Source organism: Gossypium arboreum, chromosome 4, assembly GCF_025698485.1.
Source record: "Gossypium arboreum isolate Shixiya-1 chromosome 4, ASM2569848v2, whole genome shotgun sequence".
Classification (NCBI taxonomy): domain Eukaryota; kingdom Viridiplantae; phylum Streptophyta; class Magnoliopsida; order Malvales; family Malvaceae; genus Gossypium; species Gossypium arboreum.
The window spans coordinates 518991-537665 of NC_069073.1; the positions used below are offsets into that span (position 1 = coordinate 518991).

Genomic DNA, 18675 nt, shown 5'->3' on the forward strand with positions numbered 1-18675 from the left:
CAATCACAACCCTTCCAAAGACGCGTTAAGTAGTTTTCCTTAATTTTTTATTTTATTTTAGTATATAATATCTAATTTCACCATTTTTAACTATTTTTATACTAATTAGAGAGAAATGCAGTGTCATAAAAGGACAAGTATCCAAATTGGAAATAAAAATGAAATTTGGTAAATTTAGAGCTTCCCAGCTGTGGTCCCACACCCTCTTATTTGAAAAATAGAAAAAAATAATAAGGGAGATACTCTTTCTGTCTATAAATTCTGTGCTGATCCCTTCAAAAACCTGCCTCTTCTCTTTTTCTTCTCCATTTGACTGTTTCTTTTCAATATTTCGTGGTTCTTAGTTTCGTCGAGTGCTTCCAAGCTCCATATCGGTGATTCCGCACGTGATAACAACCTATTTGAAGGACTTCCCTTTCATTGAATTGGAATTTGAAGCTAAAAATAATCTACCAGGACTTCATTTTATTTTCTGGAGAACCAATCAGAAAAAAAAATGTTATTCGAATTTTTCGTTTGAATTTCAGATCTCTCTCCATATCTCTATAGATCTAGTCGACGGATCTGAATCTGAAAACGAGAGAGACTTCGACTGCAAAATATATTCTGATTCTTATCCGGAAACAATCTCTACTTTTAATATAAGTGAATTATAATCTTAAAAGAAAAAGAAAATATTTGAAACAACAGGTTTTGAATAATGTCGTCGGCGTCGGCGTCGACGTCTAGCTCTCTCCTTCAACTTCGAAACAGCTCTTGCGTTCTCCCTTCACTCAACAAAGCCTCTCTTGCTCTTCAACTGAATGTCATTACCTCTGTCCGCAGCAAAACAAGAACAGTGCGATGCTCCGTTAAGAAAAATTCCTCCGCTGCTTTGGAGAAGAAATTTTTAGGGACTCGATTGCGGGGGTCTGGATTGGAGTGGTTACACTTATGGCAAACGGATGGGCCGAGTAGGGCCCCTAAACTCCGGGTTGTGGTGCGGTCCTCATTGTCCGGGGTGCCTGAGAAGCCACTCGGTTTGTATGATCCGTCTTTTGATAAGGACTACTGCGGGGTTGGTTTTGTCGCCGAGCTATCCGGTGACAGAACTCGGAAAACTGTACGTTTTAGGACACGTGTAGCCTAATGTAAATTTTTTATGTGTGTACGTACATATATGTACGTACTTGATGATGCTTGAGTTTTGTTCTGATTTATTATGGACATTTTTAGATAACGGATGCTTTAGAGATGTTGATACGGATGTCACACAGAGGAGCTTGTGGATGTGAGACAAATAAAGGTGATGGAGCTGGGATTCTCGTGGCTCTTCCTTATGATTTTTACAAGGAGGTTTGTTTTTGTTAGCCACCTTTTTTTAAGGAAAAAAAAATCTTTTTGTGTTCCTTTTAAAATACCCCCTTGAATATTTTCCATTTCGGATTTCTTTCAACTACTTTTTATTGTGTGAATTGTGATGGAATAATAAATGGAATGTGCCCCTTAACGCCCATATTTTATTTGTTTTCTACTAGTACAGTGTAAAGTGAACATATGCTCAAACTTTTTGAATATATATTTTTAGCATATTTGATCAGGTTGCAAAGGATGTTGGGTTTGAGTTACCACCGCCACGGGATTACGCGGTGGGCATGTTCTTTTTGCCGACATCTGAGAGCAGAAGGGAAGAAAGCAAAAATGTATTCACTAAGGTAAATTTATACACTCACAGTTGTTCACTATTATATTTAATATTAATATAAGCCAGCTGAATGTTATGCATTTCTAGCAGGAATTGCAGTCCTAGTAATTGAAACACCTTATCCTAATCAATATAAAATAGATGGAGTTTAATAATGTTTAAAAACCTTATTCTAAAATAAAATAAAAGAAGTCTAGTTCTATATGGATTTTACTTTTATTTTATTTTCCATCGTATTTTATTTAAATAAGAATTTGGGTCACTTAATTCTAACAATCTCCACCTTGACACAAATTCTCAATGAACAAGTTCTTCATCGCGAACTTTCAATAAACAAGTTCTTCACCTCTTCCAAAAAACCCCTTAAGAGTTTAACTTCAACAATGAACACCAACCAAGTCTAAGCAATGCTCAAACTTGGTTATAGGAAGTGACTTAGTCATCATATCTGCAGGATTTTCATGAGTGCTAATTTTGCTCACAACAATATCACCACGAGCAATAATATCACGAACAAAATGATACCGAATATCAATGTGTTTTGTTCTCTCATGAAACATTTGATCTTTTGTAAGAAAGATGGCACTGACATTGTCACAAAATCATGTCTTGATTTGAAGGTCTTCATTGAGTTCACTAAATAGTCCTTCAACCAAATAGCTTCTTTACAAGCCTCAAGTAATCGCCATGTACTCAACCGAGTGGTAGACAAAGCGATTGTAGTTTGCAAAGTGGCTTTCCAACTAATTGCACAACCTCCGATTGTAAAGACGTAACTTTGTGAGAGATCTTCTTCTATCAAGGTCTCCAAGAAAATCAGCATCAACATACCCTATAACTCCATCTTTAGTTCTTCCAAACTGTAAGCAAACATTAGTAGTGCCTCGTAAGTATCTTAAAATCCATTGAATCGCTTTCGGTGTTCTTTACCGAGATTCGCCATGTATCCGCTAACTGCACCGATTGTGATATGATAAATCGGGCGTGAACAAACCATAGCATACATGAGAGATCCTCTGCACTAGAGTATGGAACATGTGACATGTACTCAATCTCATTATCGATTGAGGAGATAAGGCCGATGAAAGTCGAAATGGTCGCTAAAGGAGTACTAACAGCTTAGCACTCTGCATATTGAACCCGCAAAGAACTTTCTCAATGTACCCTTCCGACTTAGGTACAATTTACTTGCTTTTCTATCTCGAGAATCTCCATACCAAGTATCTTCTTTTTGGTCCTAAATCTTTCATCTCAAATTCTTTACTTAGTTGGGCTTTAACCTTTCTTATCTCTCTTTTATCTTTTGTTGCTATCAACATGTCATCAACATAAAAAGTAGATACACAAAAGAACCATCAACATTTTTCTTAAAGTAGACACAACTGTCAAAACTACTTCTTTTGAAATCATGAGAAGTCATAAAGGAATCAAACCTCTTGTACCCTTGTCTTGGTGATTGTTTCAAACCGTAAAGGGACTTTTCAACAAGCAAACATAGTCCTCTTTTTCGAGACTATAAAACCCTCGGTTGTTGCATGTAAATATCTTCCTCAAGTTCTCCATGCAAAATGCGTTTTACATCTAACTGCTCAAGCTCCAAATCATGCATGGCAACAATACCAAGTAAAGCTCGAATCGAACTATGCTTAACAACTGGAGAGAACACATCATGAAGTCCACTCGGAATTTGATGTAACCCTTTGCAACAAGCCTTGCTTTATATCCGGGTTCTTCAACTCTGAGTCCCTTCTTTCTTTTAAACACCCATTTACAACGAATGACCTTTTTACCTTTAGGAAGTTTTACAAGATCCCATGTTCATTTTTGTGGAGTGATTCCATCTCCTCTTGCATAGCAAACATCCACTTTTACGAGTCTTCACACTAATCGCCTCGAATAATTAAATGGCTCTTGATTCGCATCTATATCTTCACCACATTTAAAGCATAAGCAACTAGATCAACCTCGGCATACTTCTTTGGAGGTTTAATTTCTCTTCTTGTCTGTTTTTGGCGATAGAGTATTACGGTGAAGAAGCAACTCTATTCTCAATTTTGTCTTGGCTTGAGGAGTTGATTACGTATTAATCGATGCTCCACCGCTTTTGGTTTTCTTTATTGGAAGAGTCTTTAAGAGATAAGTTAGGTAGCATAGCAGTTTCATCAAAACAACATCTCTGCTAATCACAACTTTTCTATTTTCAGGACACCATAACTTATAGCCTTTTACACCACTTTATAACCAAGAAAACGCATTTAATGGATCTCGGTTCTAATTTTCCATTATCAACATGAGCATACGCAGGACACCCAAAAATCTTTAAATCGAATAATTAGCGGGATTACGGACCATACCTCTTGTGGAGTCTTTTTCTCAATGGCAGCGGATGGAGATCGGTTGATCAAAAATATATCGATGAGAGTCGCTTACGCCCAAAATGACTTGATAAGTTGACATTTGACAACATACATCGAACCTTCTCCATGATCGTTCGTTCATTCGTTCTGCAACGCCGTTTTCTTTGTGGAGTATGACGAACTGTCAAGTGTCTCATGATCCTTCGACTTGCACAATCTATTAAACTCATCGAGCAGAACTCTAAGCCATTATGCATGCGGAGGTATTTTATCTGTTTTCCGTCTGTTTTTCAATCATAATTTTCCAAGACTTAAATGTGGAAAACACATCGCTTTTCGCTTCGGAAGAACGCCCAAACTTTTTTCGGAAAAATCATCAATAAAGGTTAGCATATAATTAGCTCCACCTCTCGAAGGCACTCGGACGGCCCCACAGATCGAATGGATATACTCCAACGTTTCCTTCGTGTTATGGATTCCTCTAGTGAATCGAACTCTCTTTTGCTTCCCAAAACACAAGTGCTCACGAAATTCGGTTTGCAAATTCCTTGCCCATTAAGAAGTCCTCTTTGCTTAATTCGCCATGCCATTCTCACTCATATGCCCTAGGCGCATATGCCAAAGTTTAGTAATATCATCATCGACAAGGAAGAGGAAGCGGCAATTGCATCACCGAGAATGATAGAACCTCAGAAACATATAACTTGGCAATCTTTCTTTGCCCTTTCATCACAACAAGGGACCCTTTGAAATCTTTAAAACCCCACTTTCATTTGTGTATCTGCCCTTTTGAATCAAGAGTACTCAACGAAATTAAATTTCTTTTCAATTCGGAACATGCCACACGTCACTAAGTGTTCGACAACTCCATCAAACATCTTAACTTTAATTGTTCCAACACTGCGATTTTACATGAAGCATTATTTCCCATCAAAACAACACCTTGACATCTTGTTTCATAAGTTGTAAACCAATCCGATTGGGACTCATGTGGAAGGTGCAGACTGAATCAAGTATCCACTCCTCGCTTACTTTAGAATCATTGATGAAGCAACTAGAAGTTCACCATCGCTGTAGTCTTCTACAACATCGCTTCACCGGAATTTTAATTTGTTTTCCTTTTGATTCGCACCTCCCTTTTAATCTTATTTTGTAGCTTATAGCACTTTCGATTTAATGTGCCCTTTCTTCTTGCGAAGTTGCAAGTTTTACCTCTGCTTGAAGATTTCGATCTACCCTTAGATTTACCACGAGGATTCCGTTCTGTGTTCTACTACGATCATCATCAACATTCCGGTCTTGTCTCCCACGAACAATGAGACCCTCTCCCTGAGAGTTGGGTTTAACCACAAGATGCTTCATCTTATCATACGAGGTTAAAGAATCATAAACCTCATCAAGCTGTGAGAGACTCGCGGCTATATAAAATCGTGTCTCTAAAGGTTGAATAAGACGGGGCAACGAACAAAGTAGAATCAACCCTAGATCTTCCTTATCATATTGAACCTCCATGGCCTCCAAGTTTGAGAGAATTTCTTTAAACACATTAAGTGTTCGTGTCTGACGCACCTTCCTCCAAACGATGAGCATAAAGACGCCGCTTCATATGCAACTTGCTTGTTAGAGTTTTCGACATACATATTTGTTCTAGCCTCTTCCATAATGCGTGGCGGTTTTCTCTTTCATCACATCCCGCAAAATTTCGTTGGACAAATGCGAGATGTAATTGTGTTAATGCCTTTCGATCCTTACGCTTCTTCTCTTCATCGTTAATGTCGAAGGCATCTTATCTATCCTAGCAGGCATCCTCTAGATCCATCGTGCAAGAAGCGCTTGCATCTTAATTTGCCACAACGCAAATCGGTGTTGCGATCAACAGTGAATTTCATACTTCAAAGACGCCATTACCGTGATCGAGATGAATAACCCTAAGCTCGATACCAATTTGTGAAAAATAAAATAGAATAAAATAAATAAAAATAAAGAACACATAAATTTTACGTGGAAACCCTTTAGGAAAAAAACCACAGGCAGAGGAGAAGAAAATTCACTATGTCGAAAAATTTTTACTCAAATACAAGAGGAATAGACTATGTCTATTTATAGGCTTGCAAAGCCATATTCTAGTAGGATTGAAACACCTTATCTAATCAATATAAAATAGATGGAGTTTAATAAGGTTTAAAAACCTTATTCTAAAATAAAATAAAAGAAGTCTAGTTCTATATGGATTTTACTTTTATTTTATTTTCCATCGTATTTTATTTAAATAAGAATTTGGGTCACTTAATTCTAACACAGACTAATGAGTATCCTTTCACAGTATCTTGAAAGATAATTTCTGGGGTTGATCATGTTTTTCACCCTTAATTGGTACCAACAGCCATAGTGATTGTCGTCTGGCAGCAATTCATGTTAAGTAGCTTAATATCAATAGAGATCTTTTGGCAATAGCTGCTGACAGAAAATTTGGTTGGCTTTTGCAGGTTGCTGAATCTCTCGGGCATAGAGTGCTTGGGTGGCGACCTGTACCAACGGATAACTCAGGATTGGGCAATGCTGCTTTGCAGACAGAGCCTGTTATTGAGCAAGTGTTTCTTGCACCCACATCCAGATCAAAGGCTGACCTTGAACAACAGGTAAGTTTTCCTTTCTTTTTGTTGACATATTGCAAGTGCACATTCATCAATTTGCTAGAAGGAATAAAGCTAAGTTATTTCTAGATTAGATAGAGTATTGTATGTGAAAATGGAGTTTTTCCTGGGAAATGCAAGGTTTATGATAAGTTGGTTTTCAGATTAGATTGCTAACAAGGAATTTGTTAGGGACTTTTATATATGTTCTCTTTCATCTAGGTTTGTGCTTTAGATAGTTGTGTTTATAACAAGAAAACTTGCCCCAAAATTTTGTACGTGAAGAATATTTAGACCTTTATCTGGGTGTGGCAGGACTGTCATTTATAAAGGGCAGTTGAAGCCTGACCAACTGCAAAACTACTATTATGCAGATCTTGGCAATGAAAGGTTTACGAGCTACATGGCCCTGGTAAATATTTTATCCATTCACTTTCTTTCCTTCACCACTAACTCAATACTTCACAAACAGCATGGAACCACCGGTAACTGAAGAAATGCAAGGTTGAGGGATGACTTCTGAGGCATTGAAGTTTTAATGGTCTCTAAGTTCTTCCACTCCCTTGATAACTATATGAATTTGGATGCTGGAGTGGATGCCTTGGGTGAGTTGGTAAGAAACCTCATTGCAAGTAAATCATGTATGGAAAAACTTGCTGCAATGCTCTCTATGATCGGTTGTGTGAGGATGAAATTTCTATTTACTGGAGGAAAGGAAATATCTGCCTAATCAGGTAGCTTAGGGTTGTGTGATTTTTTGTCCGGACCTCCGGGCACTGCAGTATAGAACATTGTTGAAATTCCCAACATTTTGTATGTGCAATTTTCAAATCAGAACCTAAATTGTTAGCAGAGTAGAGAGGGCTGTGAATGACAATTCTGATTCTTTTATTGACGCAGATACACTCACGATTTTCAACAAATACATTTCCTAGCTGGGATCGTGCCCAACCAATGCGTGTCTTGGGCCATAACGGGGAAATTAATACATTAAGAGGCAATGTAAACTGGTATGCATTTTAAAATTTCACAAATTTTGGATTAATCAGTGTATGTGTATAAAATTTACTATTTCCCTCCTTTTTAACTGGAATTGTTGGGTTAAAAATTTTGAACTCATATAAAGCTGAGAAAAGATTCTCCTCTTTGCTGAAATTGAAGCAACTGGATAATTGCATTTCTTGCTCAGTTCTGTACTTGTCAAAGATTATATCCTACTATTTGATTTATCTATTACATGCCATACTTGCTCATCTTTATTGTAACAACTGGTAAATAACACAAATAATGCTAGTAACTGATAGTTTTGGTTCTGTGTTTAAAATCGTTTTTATGTCATTTTTTTTTGTTAATTTCAGAAATTTTTACTTGCTCTTTAGTGCTGAGAAGTGGTATTTACATGTGAAAGAAGCTAGTTTTGTCTTGTTGCTCCATAACTTGGGTGCTAAATAAATCCACATTTCAAAAATTTTCTGCTGTTAAGCTTTTGTGTGTGCAAAGCTAAATGAATCCTCCTTGAAGGTGGTTAGCTGAATTTCTTTTTTTATCAGGATGAAGGCACGTGAGGGATCATTGAAGTGCAAGGAGCTTGGTCTATCAAAGAATGAGATGAAAAAACTTCTGCCCATTGTGGATGCCAGTTCATCTGATTCAGTTAAACCTTTTCATCTCTTATTGTGTAATTGCATCTCTTAAATGTATTCTTGCGTCTTACGTGAAGGTTTTTTATTCTTCCTGTTTCAAACTTTTGGGTGCCATGTATACTCAGTGTCCACTTGACTGATGTCTAAATGATTATTAATTGTTTTGTTTTGTTTTCTTCCCCTTATCTTACAGGTGCTTTTAATGGTGTCCTTGAGCTTCTGGTTAGAGCTGGTAGAAGTCTTCCAGAAGCAGTTATGATGATGATCCCAGAAGCCTGGCAAAATGATAAAAATATGGACCCTCATTGGAAGGCCTTGTATGAGTATTTCTCGGCTCTAATGGAGCCATGGGATGGACCTGCTTTAATATCATGTAAGTACACTTGTCTAAGGAACTTAAATGATGTTAATCTGCTTCAACTGATGAAAACCATATATGCAGTTACTGATGGTCACTACCTTGGGGCCACTTTGGATCGCAATGGACTCCGTCCTGGTCGGTTTTATGTGACACATAGCGGACGAGTCATCATGGCTAGTGAAGTTGGAGTTGTGGATACTCCACCCGAAGATGTGCTCAGAAAAGGAAGACTAAACCCTGGGATGATGCTTCTGGTAGATTTTGAGAAGCATATTGTTGTTGATGATGAAGCCTTGAAGCAACAATATTCACTTGCTAGGCCTTATGGCAAATGGCTGGAGAGGCAAAAAATTGAACTCAAAGATATAGTTAATTCAGTTCAGGAATCTGAGAGGGCCATTCCTGCAATAGCTGGAACTTTGCCAGTAAGTGATTTATTTCCTTATTATAATTGTTTGTTGCATCTTCCCCAAGCATGCTTTTCATTCTGGTCAAATGTCATTGATGTCTAAATCTGAAGGCTTTGAATGATGATGACAACTTGGAGAACATGGGAATTCATGGTTTATTGGCTCCATTGAAGGCTTTTGGGTACGTAACTATCTGTCCGTCTCTGCTCCTAACTTAACTGCAACGCATTTATGGAACCTTCTGTTATATTTGACTTTTGTTCTTTGTGCAGCTACACTGTTGAGGTGTTGGAGATGCTGCTTCTTCCCATGGCTAAAGACGGTACAGAGGCCCTTGGATCAATGGGAAATGATACTCCTCTGGCAATTATGTCCAACCGAGAGAAGCTTACATTTGAATATTTTAAACAAATGTTTGCTCAAGTCACCAATCCTCCCATTGACCCTATTCGAGAGAAAATAGTAACATCCATGGAATGAATGGTAGGTCCAGAAGGAGATCTAACTGAAACAACAGAAGAGCAATGCCATCGTCTTTCCCTAAAGGGGCCCCTTTTGTCAATCGAAGAGACAGAAGCGATTAAAAAGATGAATTACAGAGGTTGGCGGAGTAAAGTTCTTGACATAACTTATTCAAAGGACTGTGGGAGGAAGGGATTAGAGGAAACCTTGAACAGGATTTGTGCTGAAGCACGAGATGCAATTAAGGAGGGTTATACATTATTGGTGCTTTCTGACAGAGGTACTTGTTCCTAATCCTTTATATATAAAACTATAGTTTTCTCATTTGATTGAAATATGTGGGATTGCATTACGCCTCATCTATCGCCCATACCATCTTTTCTTTTCATGAATCATGCTTTAAGGTATTAACTTTCCTCTCTAAATGTGTAGCTTTCTCATCAAAGCGTGTTGCTGTGAGCTCCCTCTTGGCTGTTGGTGCTGTTCATCATCATCTTGTTAAGAAACTTGAGCGTAAGCGGGTTGGATTAGTAGTTGAATCTGCAGAACCGCGTGAAGTGCACCATTTCTGTACACTGGTTGGATTTGGTGCTGATGCTATATGCCCGTACTTGGCCATAGAGGCTATTTGGAGATTACAGGTAGATGGGAAGATTCCACTGAAATCTAGCGGTGAGTTCCACTCAAAGGATGAGCTGGTCAAGAAGTATTTCAAGGCAAGCAACTATGGAATGATGAAGGTTCTTGCCAAGATGGGGATATCTACTTTAGCCTCGTACAAGGGTGCCCAGATCTTTGAAGCTCTTGGCCTTTCTTTAGAAGTGATAGAGAAATGCTTTGCAGGAACCCCAAGCAGAGTTGAAGGAGCAACATTTGAGATGCTAGCTCGAGATGCGCTTCATTTGCACGAGTTAGCATTTCCTTCTCGGCCTATTGCCCCCAAAAGTGCAGAAGCTGTAGCACTGCCCAATCCTGGAGATTATCACTGGAGGAAAGGTGGTGAAGTCCACCTGAATGATCCTCTTGCTATAGAAAAGCTGCAAGAAGCTGCCAGAAGCAATAGTGTTGCTGCTTATAAGGAATATGCCAAAAGGATCCATGAATTGAACAAAATCTGTAATCTGCGTGGGATGTTGAAGTTCAAAGAGGCAGATGTTAGAGTTCCATTGGACGAGGTGGAACCTGCCAGTGAAATTGTGAAAAGGTTTTGTACTGGGGCCATGAGTTATGGATCAATATCATTGGAGGCACACAACACTGGCTATTGCTATGAATGCAATAAAGGGGAAATCAAATACAGGTATGTTCTTGAAAATGCAATAAAGGGGAAATCAAATACAGGTATGTTCTTGAAAATTGTTATGAACCTATTATGGGAAATTTGTAGTTTAAGTCCTGGTCTATTTCGAAATATCTTTTCTTGAAGGGCACACAATTGTTCTGAAACTTGTTTTTTAATTCTCATATTTCCATTCTATTAGAGTTCTTTAGCTGTAGTTTTTGGGGCTTGTCTATAATCATGTCCTTTTGTTGTTGCTTTTCTTTATTTCTTTGTTAGAGAACCTAATTATGATGTTCTTAATTCATCTTTGCTGAAAGGTGAGGGAGGCGAGAAACCATCTCGTATGGAACGTCTTCCTGATGGCTCAAGAAATCCAAAAAGAAGTTCTATCAAGCAGGTCGCAAGTGGGAGATTTGGAGTTTCAAGTTATTACCTTACAAATGCTGATGAATTACAAATAAAGATGGCTCAGGTATTAGTCTATCATAATATATGGTAATTTACATTTATTTTTGTTATTTCTGCCACTGCTTGTCTATTTTGTATTTGGTGCCACTATTCTGATTGGAATAGAGATTCCTCTTGTTTATGGTTTTATGTTCATGCCAGATGTTGTCTGCAAAGCACCTCCGAATGACTTTGCATCTTTAACTGATACCTACGATTGACATTTGGTGATGTTAAGATATGAACCGGACAAAATTCTTCTGTGGTTGATTAACTTTCTTTTTCTTCCTTACTCAGGGAGCCAAGCCTGGTGAAGGAGGTGAACTTCCAGGTCATAAGGTAATTGGAGATATTGCAGTCACTAGAAACTCTACAGCTGGTGTGGGACTTATCAGTCCACCTCCCCATCATGATATTTATTCAATCGAGGACCTTGCCCAACTAATTCATGATCTTAAGGTAGGAGCATGTACTGCTCTTTTTCTTTTGATTTGAGGGATTGAACCCTGGTGATTGCAACTAAGAGTCCATCACTACAAACAGATCACACAATTTCTGCCTGTTCTTCTCTTTTATTTGCTTCTGCATTCGTAATGACTATGTATGCTCTTAAAGTAGCCCTTTTCCCCTGTTTCTTTTTTGGAGTTGATTTATGGTTCTTCTTTCTTAAGATGCAAATTCTATGATGTCAATGTTCTATGATAAGTCTTTTTGATGCTTTCTTTTGTTTTTCAGAATTCAAATCCATCTGCTCGAATCAGTGTGAAGCTAGTGTCTGAAGCTGGAGTGGGTGTAATTGCTAGCGGAGTTGTCAAGGGACATGCTGACCATGTCTTAATATCTGGTCATGATGGTGGTACAGGTGCCTCGCGATGGACTGGTATAAAAAATGCTGGGCTCCCATGGGAACTTGGTTTAGCTGAGACCCACCAAACTCTGGTTGCCAATGATCTTCGTGGCCGCACAGTTCTCCAGACTGACGGACAACTTAAAACAGGAAGAGATGTGGCCATTGCTGCACTTCTTGGTGCAGAGGAGTTTGGCTTTAGCACAGCCACTCTCATAACTCTGGGTTGTATCATGATGCGAAAATGCCACAAGAACACCTGCCCTGTGGGCATTGCTACTCAAGATCCTGTGCTTAGAGAAAAGTTTTCCGGAGAACCTGAACATGTTATTAACTTTTTCTTTATGCTTGCTGAGGAGGTCAGGGAGATAATGTCTCAACTTGGTTTCCGAACGCTTAATGAGATGGTTGGTCGTTCAGACATGCTTGAAGTTGATACAGAAGTCCTTAGTAATAATGAGAAGCTTCAGAATATTGACCTTTCCTTGCTTCTCAGACCTGCTGCTGATATTCGCCCTGAAGCTGCTCAATATTGTATTAAAAAACAGGATCATGGCTTGGATATGGCTTTGGACCAAAAACTCATTAAACTATCTAAAGCTGCCCTTGAGAAAGGTAGCCCCGTATACATAGAGACACCTATATGTAATGTGAACCGTGCGGTTGGAACAATGCTTAGCCATGAAGTAACTAAGCGTTACAACCAGGCAGGGCTTCCTGCTGGTACTATTCATATCAAACTCTCGGGAAGCGCTGGGCAGAGCCTGGGAGCTTTCCTTTGCTCTGGCATCATGCTGGAACTTGAAGGTGATAGCAATGATTACGTTGGCAAAGGATTATCAGGTGGCAAAATTGTAGTTTATCTTCCAAAAGGAAGCCGTTTTGATCCCAAGGAAAATATAGTAATCGGTAATGTAGCTCTCTATGGAGCTACTACTGGGGAAGCATATTTCAATGGAATGGCAGCAGAAAGATTTTGTGTTCGTAATTCAGGTGCCAAAGCAGTTGAAGGCATTGGTGATCATGGTTGTGAGTACATGACTGGTGGGACTGTTGTTGTGCTTGGAAAAACTGGAAGGAATTTTGCTGCTGGTATGAGTGGTGGTATTGCTTACGTCTTAGATGTGGATGGGAAATTTCATTCTTGATGCAATCCTGAGCTGGTAGACCTTGATAAAGTTGAGGAAGAAGAGGATATTTTGACTCTTAAAATGATGATTCAGCAACATCAGCGTCATACAAATAGCCAATTGGCAAGAGAATTACTTGCTGACTTTGAGAATCTTCTGCCCAAATTCATTAAAGTCTTCCCTAGGGATTATAAACGTGTTCTAGCAAAGATGAAGTATGACGAAGCCTCTAAGGAGGCATTTGTTAGTTCTGCAAAAGTAGCTGAGGAGCAAGATGAGCCAGAGTTGATGGCAAAAGATGCTTTTGAAGAGCTCAAAAAGTTGGCTGCAGATTTTTTGAATGAGAAATCAATTCAGGTATGTAGTATTTGTTATTATCAAATCATGTATCTCTTCACAGTGTCTATGCTTCTGCCTCTTGTTTAAACTCCTCTTTCTACCTTTTCCAACCAAAATCTCTCATTCCCCATATATCTTTTTGGTTTTTATATAAAAATTCATGTTGCTGAGCTAAGCGTGCCTCCTGCCTGTTTCTTCTTTTTTTTTCCTTTTCAATTGTGTTTTGGCTCATCTCAACAAATCTTCAATTGTTGAACTTGCATCACACCTTTGTGTATTCTTCCCACTTCATTCTGATGTATGGCTTTCCTCATCGTACTTTCTATTGTTGTTGTGCGTTATTTGTTTAAGATCTAATTTGACTTTTGGTATTTTTAGAAAGTAGAGGCTGAATCAGCCAAGAGGCCGACTCGGGTTTCCAATGCTGTGAAGCATCGTGGTTTTGTTGCTTATGAACGTGAAGGTGTTCCATATAGGGACCCTAATGTTCGAATGAATGACTGGAAGGAGGTCATGGAGGAATCAAAACCTGCTGTACTTTGGAAGACTCAGTCTGCTCGCTGCATGGACTGTGGTACTCCTTTCTGTCATCAGGTATTAATTATTGTTTTTACTGTTCTTTTGTCATTTTGGATATGAATTATGTGAAACAGAACATAAATTTAAATCTATTTTACATTCATAAATGCAGGAAAACTCTGGATGCCCTCTTGGAAACAAAATACCTGAATTCAATGAGCTAGTGTATCAAAACAGGTGGCGTGAAGCATTGGATCGTCTTCTAGAGACAAATAACTTTCCTGAGTTCACTGGCCGAGTGTGCCCTGCACCATGTGAAGGGTCTTGCGTTCTGGGTATTATTGAGAATCCTGTGTCCATAAAAAACATTGAATGTGCTATCATTGACAGGGCATTTGAGGAAGGGTGGATGGTGCCACGACCACCTTCCCAGAGAACAGGGTATGGCTTGTTATTCTGTGTATGCTAACCAGAGGACAATGTTAATTTTCAAGCTCTTCATTTTAAGCCACTCCATTTTATTTTCATTAATGGTCTGAACATTTAAAAATTAGTTCATTCATTAAGGGTTCAAGTTAATATTTCAAATCTTGTGGCATGATTCAACATAGACTTCTGCTTCTTTGCAAGATTGTCATATTTTAGAAGTTTTACACTAAAGACGTAATACTTGATTATGTTTTTCTGGCCACAGCAAAAGCATTGCTATTGTTGGAAGTGGACCAGCGGGTTTGGCTGCTGCTGATCAGCTAAATAGAATGGGTCATTCAGTGACTCTGTATGAGCGTGCTGACAGAATTGGAGGTCTTATGATGTATGGTGTGCCTAATATGAAGGCTGATAAGGTGGATGTAGTTCAAAGGCGGGTTAACCTTATGGCTGATGAAGGGGTTAAATTTGTGGTCAATGCAAATGTTGGAATTGATCCTTCCTATACCCTTGATCGGCTACAAGAGGATAATGATGCCATTATTCTGGCACTAGGAGCCACAAAACCAAGGTAAACCTTAAGAGGGAAAAGACCTGTTGATTATTATCTTTGGAGATTTTTGTTTATTTTTGCTGATAATGTTTTATTCTTTATGTGGGTTCTGACTAACAATCTGATATGTTGGCACCAGAAAGGAAAATACTTGTATTAGATAAACAATATTTAATATTCATTATATCATGGTTGCATAATGGAATGCATTATCTGATTAATACAGGGACCTACCTGTTCCAGGACGTGAATTATCTGGTGTTCATTTTGCGATGGATTTCCTTCATGCCAATACTAAAAGCTTGCTTGATAGTGATCTCCAAGATAGTAAATATATATCTGCTAAGGGCAAGAAAGTAGTGGTTATTGGTGGTGTTGACACCGGGACAGATTGCATAGGGACATCTATCCGCCATGGATGTAGTAGCATTGTAAATCTAGAGTTACTTCCTCAGCCACCACAAACTAGAGCTCCTGGCAATCCCTGGCCACAGGTTTGACAGTGTTTCTTCTCATTCCTTGATAATTTTATGCTGTTGTTTACAGTAGATTGCCACCCCCCCCCAAAAAAAAAAAAAAATCTGCTTTGGCATTGGAAGTAGATGACAAAATGAAAATTCAGTTAGAGATAGTACTTGAAATAGCAGAGTTTGGAATATTTTAATGGTCTAGACATCTTATGCAACTGTTTCCACTGTTTTTGTTGGTACTGCAGTGGCCTCGCATATTCCGTGTGGACTATGGGCACCAAGAAGCTGCTGCCAAGTTTGGAAAAGACCCAAGATCTTATGAAGTTTTGACTAAGAGATTTTTCGGAGATGAGAATGGAATTGTGAAAGGACTTGAGGTGGTACATGTGCGTTGGGAAACGGATGCAACTGGAAAGCTTAAATTCAATGAAGTTGAGGGTTCTGAAGAAATAATTGAGGCTGACCTTTCCTGCTAGCCATGGGTTTCCTCGGGCCTGAATCAGTGAGTATCTTGATCACTCCCTTTTTATAATGCTTTTTGTGGTAAAAAAGTTTTTAATGCTGATTGATGCCCAACTTATCTTCTTGAAAGACTCAAGTTTTATTAATGTGAAGTTTTAAGTGAAAACTTAAAGTTAATGATAACCCAACAAAAATAAAAGAACCCCATATTTGGCAAACCTCTGTCTTACAAATTATCTGACATAAACCTTGATATGATTAAATAAGAAACATAAACATCCCAAAAGTACACTTGAAACACACGAAAGAACTGAGAATTTAGTAACTTGATTTTATTTTTGTTGCTACCGAATCAGGTTCTTCTAGTTCCATAAAGGTAAAATTTATGTTGCATGGTTTGAGCTTGCCTCATCAGTTGTGTTCTTTAATTTTAACAGACAGTGGCAAGCAAGTTAGGTGTGGAGCAAGACAACCGGTCAAACTTTAAGGCAGAATATGGCTGCTTTGCGACCAATGTGGATGGGGTCTTTGCAGCTGGAGATTGTCGACGAGGTCAGTCATTGGTTGTGTGGGCAATCTCAGAGGGAAGGCAAGCTGCTGTGCAAGTTGACAAATACCTGACTAGCAAGGATGAGGATGGCGGGAGCCGAGATCTTGTCAAGAGACATCAAGACCTTGCTCAAAGGCAGCAAACAGTCATGACATAGGTAATCTTTGATGTTATTGTTTGTGACAATGAGCTGAAATGGAAAGATTAATCTGATGCAAAATAGAGAAGTGGTTTCCTAAGTGAGTTGTCAGCAGACTGCGGGAACTAAGCATCAGCCTGTGGATAACCACCAAGGGATGTTAGCCCGTAGCAGAGTACTTGGAATTGATTTAGCAGAGATAAAGGATTTGGTAAAGTTTTAGTAGGGTAAAGGACTCGAGGAATGTTGAGCAAAAATCAATAAATTTTCTCTTAATAAATATTCTCTTTGGGGGCTGGTATAGAATCGGGGGGTAATCATGTGTTTCATTTTGTATCATCTTCCTTTATAGTTTTTATCCAGCTTGTTTGAATGTTGTCTCTCAATGTCATGATTGTCATAAGGGAATAATGTACAGTTTTGTTTACAATGATGCTTGGGAATTCGTAAAATTAAATTTTTCAATGAAGTCCTCCCATCGGAAGTCCGTTGACGAATAATGACGGACCAAAATTGTCTGCTCTCAAAAGTTCTAAAAGCCAAGTATTGCAGTCGTACTCCCTTTGAATTTGTTAACCCAAAGGCTAGGGATGTTCAACTTTAGGGCAGGTAAAACAGTTGGATCTGCCCCTTATTGACACAGTCTAACCTTATGATTCTGATTTCCAAGTTCAAAACCTCCACCTTCATATCAACAGTTGGGATCAAACTAGGTCCCTTAGATCTCTTGGTACTAATAAAGCCTCGTATCTTTTTAGTAGAACACTTTCCATACAGGGAGATTAATCTGGAAATTAGATCACAAAGAGGTCTTTGCGGTTAAAAATGCTTATTCTCTTCTTTTCTAGAGGAGCTCCATTACCACTCTTCCTTAATCTCAGCAAAATGTTCAGATTAATTTTTGGCGGCTTAAATTTCCTTTCAAAATCATTATTTTCCTGTGGAGGATTTGTAATAATTGCCTCCCCACAAAAGACCTCTCAAGGAGGCTCTCTACCAATGATAACTTTTGTCTTCTCTTCAAAGAAAATAGGGAAACCCTCAAACTTCTCTTCTTAAATTGTAGTTTTGCTAGGGCACTTTGATTTGATTCTCCTCTCGTGCTCCGACTCTTTTACGAACTCATCCATCTCCAATTGGATCCTCCAATGGCTCCAAGTAAACAACATCAACTCCCCGGATTCAAGAAGTTTCTGCATTGCTATGGTCTGCACCCTTTGGATTATATGGAAATTGAAAAATGAACTCATCTTCCTAGGATCTAATCCCTATCCTATAGGTGCTATTAAAAGAATTTTTTATCTCTACCAGTTGATTCTCAACGCCTATCTTGCTAATATTTTTCAGACTAATCAATCAAGGACTTAAGTCTTCTCCCACAAGTCCTAGATAGCACTTTATCTAATGGTCTCTTCTGTTAAGTATTGTTCAAAACTGATAAAATGACATGACTGGAGGGACTGCTATTGTTCAGAAGCCAAAAGGATTCCAATTGTTGTTCATTTGAAGCTTCAAGTTTGCTAGCAAACTTTAGGCTACAATTCTTATCCTTCGCGCTATCTTTTATCCCTTTTAAGTCTCACAATATTACTTCTTCTAGGTTACTGAACAATGACAACAAATGAATCAACATCATACTTGAAAGCACCAATGTAGGGCAAAAACTTTAACCAAAGACGTCCAAAATCTCCTTCAATTCGTCATTATTAGACACAACCAGCGGTCAATCACAAGCTAAGAAGAGAAGAAATGCAATGGGTAAGATTTTCCTTGACAAATATTTGGTATAATTTATTTTTGAAAAAAATGATATTTGAATTTAAGAGACTAAATCAATTTGTCATATTAATAGAATCCATAGATCGATTACTTGCTACTTTAGAATTGAGAGCTCTGATTAGAGAAAAAATATTATATTAACTCAATTTTTCATTTATTCTTTCGTTTCAGAGGAGTAT

At 38.4% G+C, this 18675-nt stretch overlaps 1 protein-coding gene across 1 annotated transcript; it reads left to right on the plus strand.

The window, feature by feature from the left end:
* The first annotated feature begins 290 nt into the window (after positions 1 to 290).
* On the plus strand, positions 291 to 17255 carry LOC108459227 (glutamate synthase 1 [NADH], chloroplastic-like). Its single transcript, XM_053027046.1, is given in 23 exon segments — positions 291 to 1102; positions 1216 to 1335; positions 1581 to 1694; positions 6528 to 6748; positions 6990 to 7086; positions 7575 to 7684; positions 8225 to 8325; positions 8508 to 8690; positions 8760 to 9103; positions 9199 to 9269; positions 9361 to 9830; positions 9983 to 10796; positions 10798 to 10850; positions 11150 to 11304; positions 11577 to 11738; positions 12015 to 13620; positions 13978 to 14189; positions 14287 to 14555; positions 14809 to 15114; positions 15323 to 15590; positions 15812 to 16031; positions 16034 to 16068; positions 16466 to 17255. Coding segments are annotated over 23 exon segments (6603 nt in total). The 5' UTR covers positions 291 to 700; the 3' UTR covers positions 16736 to 17255.
* Positions 17256 to 18675: the final 1420 nt, after the last annotated feature.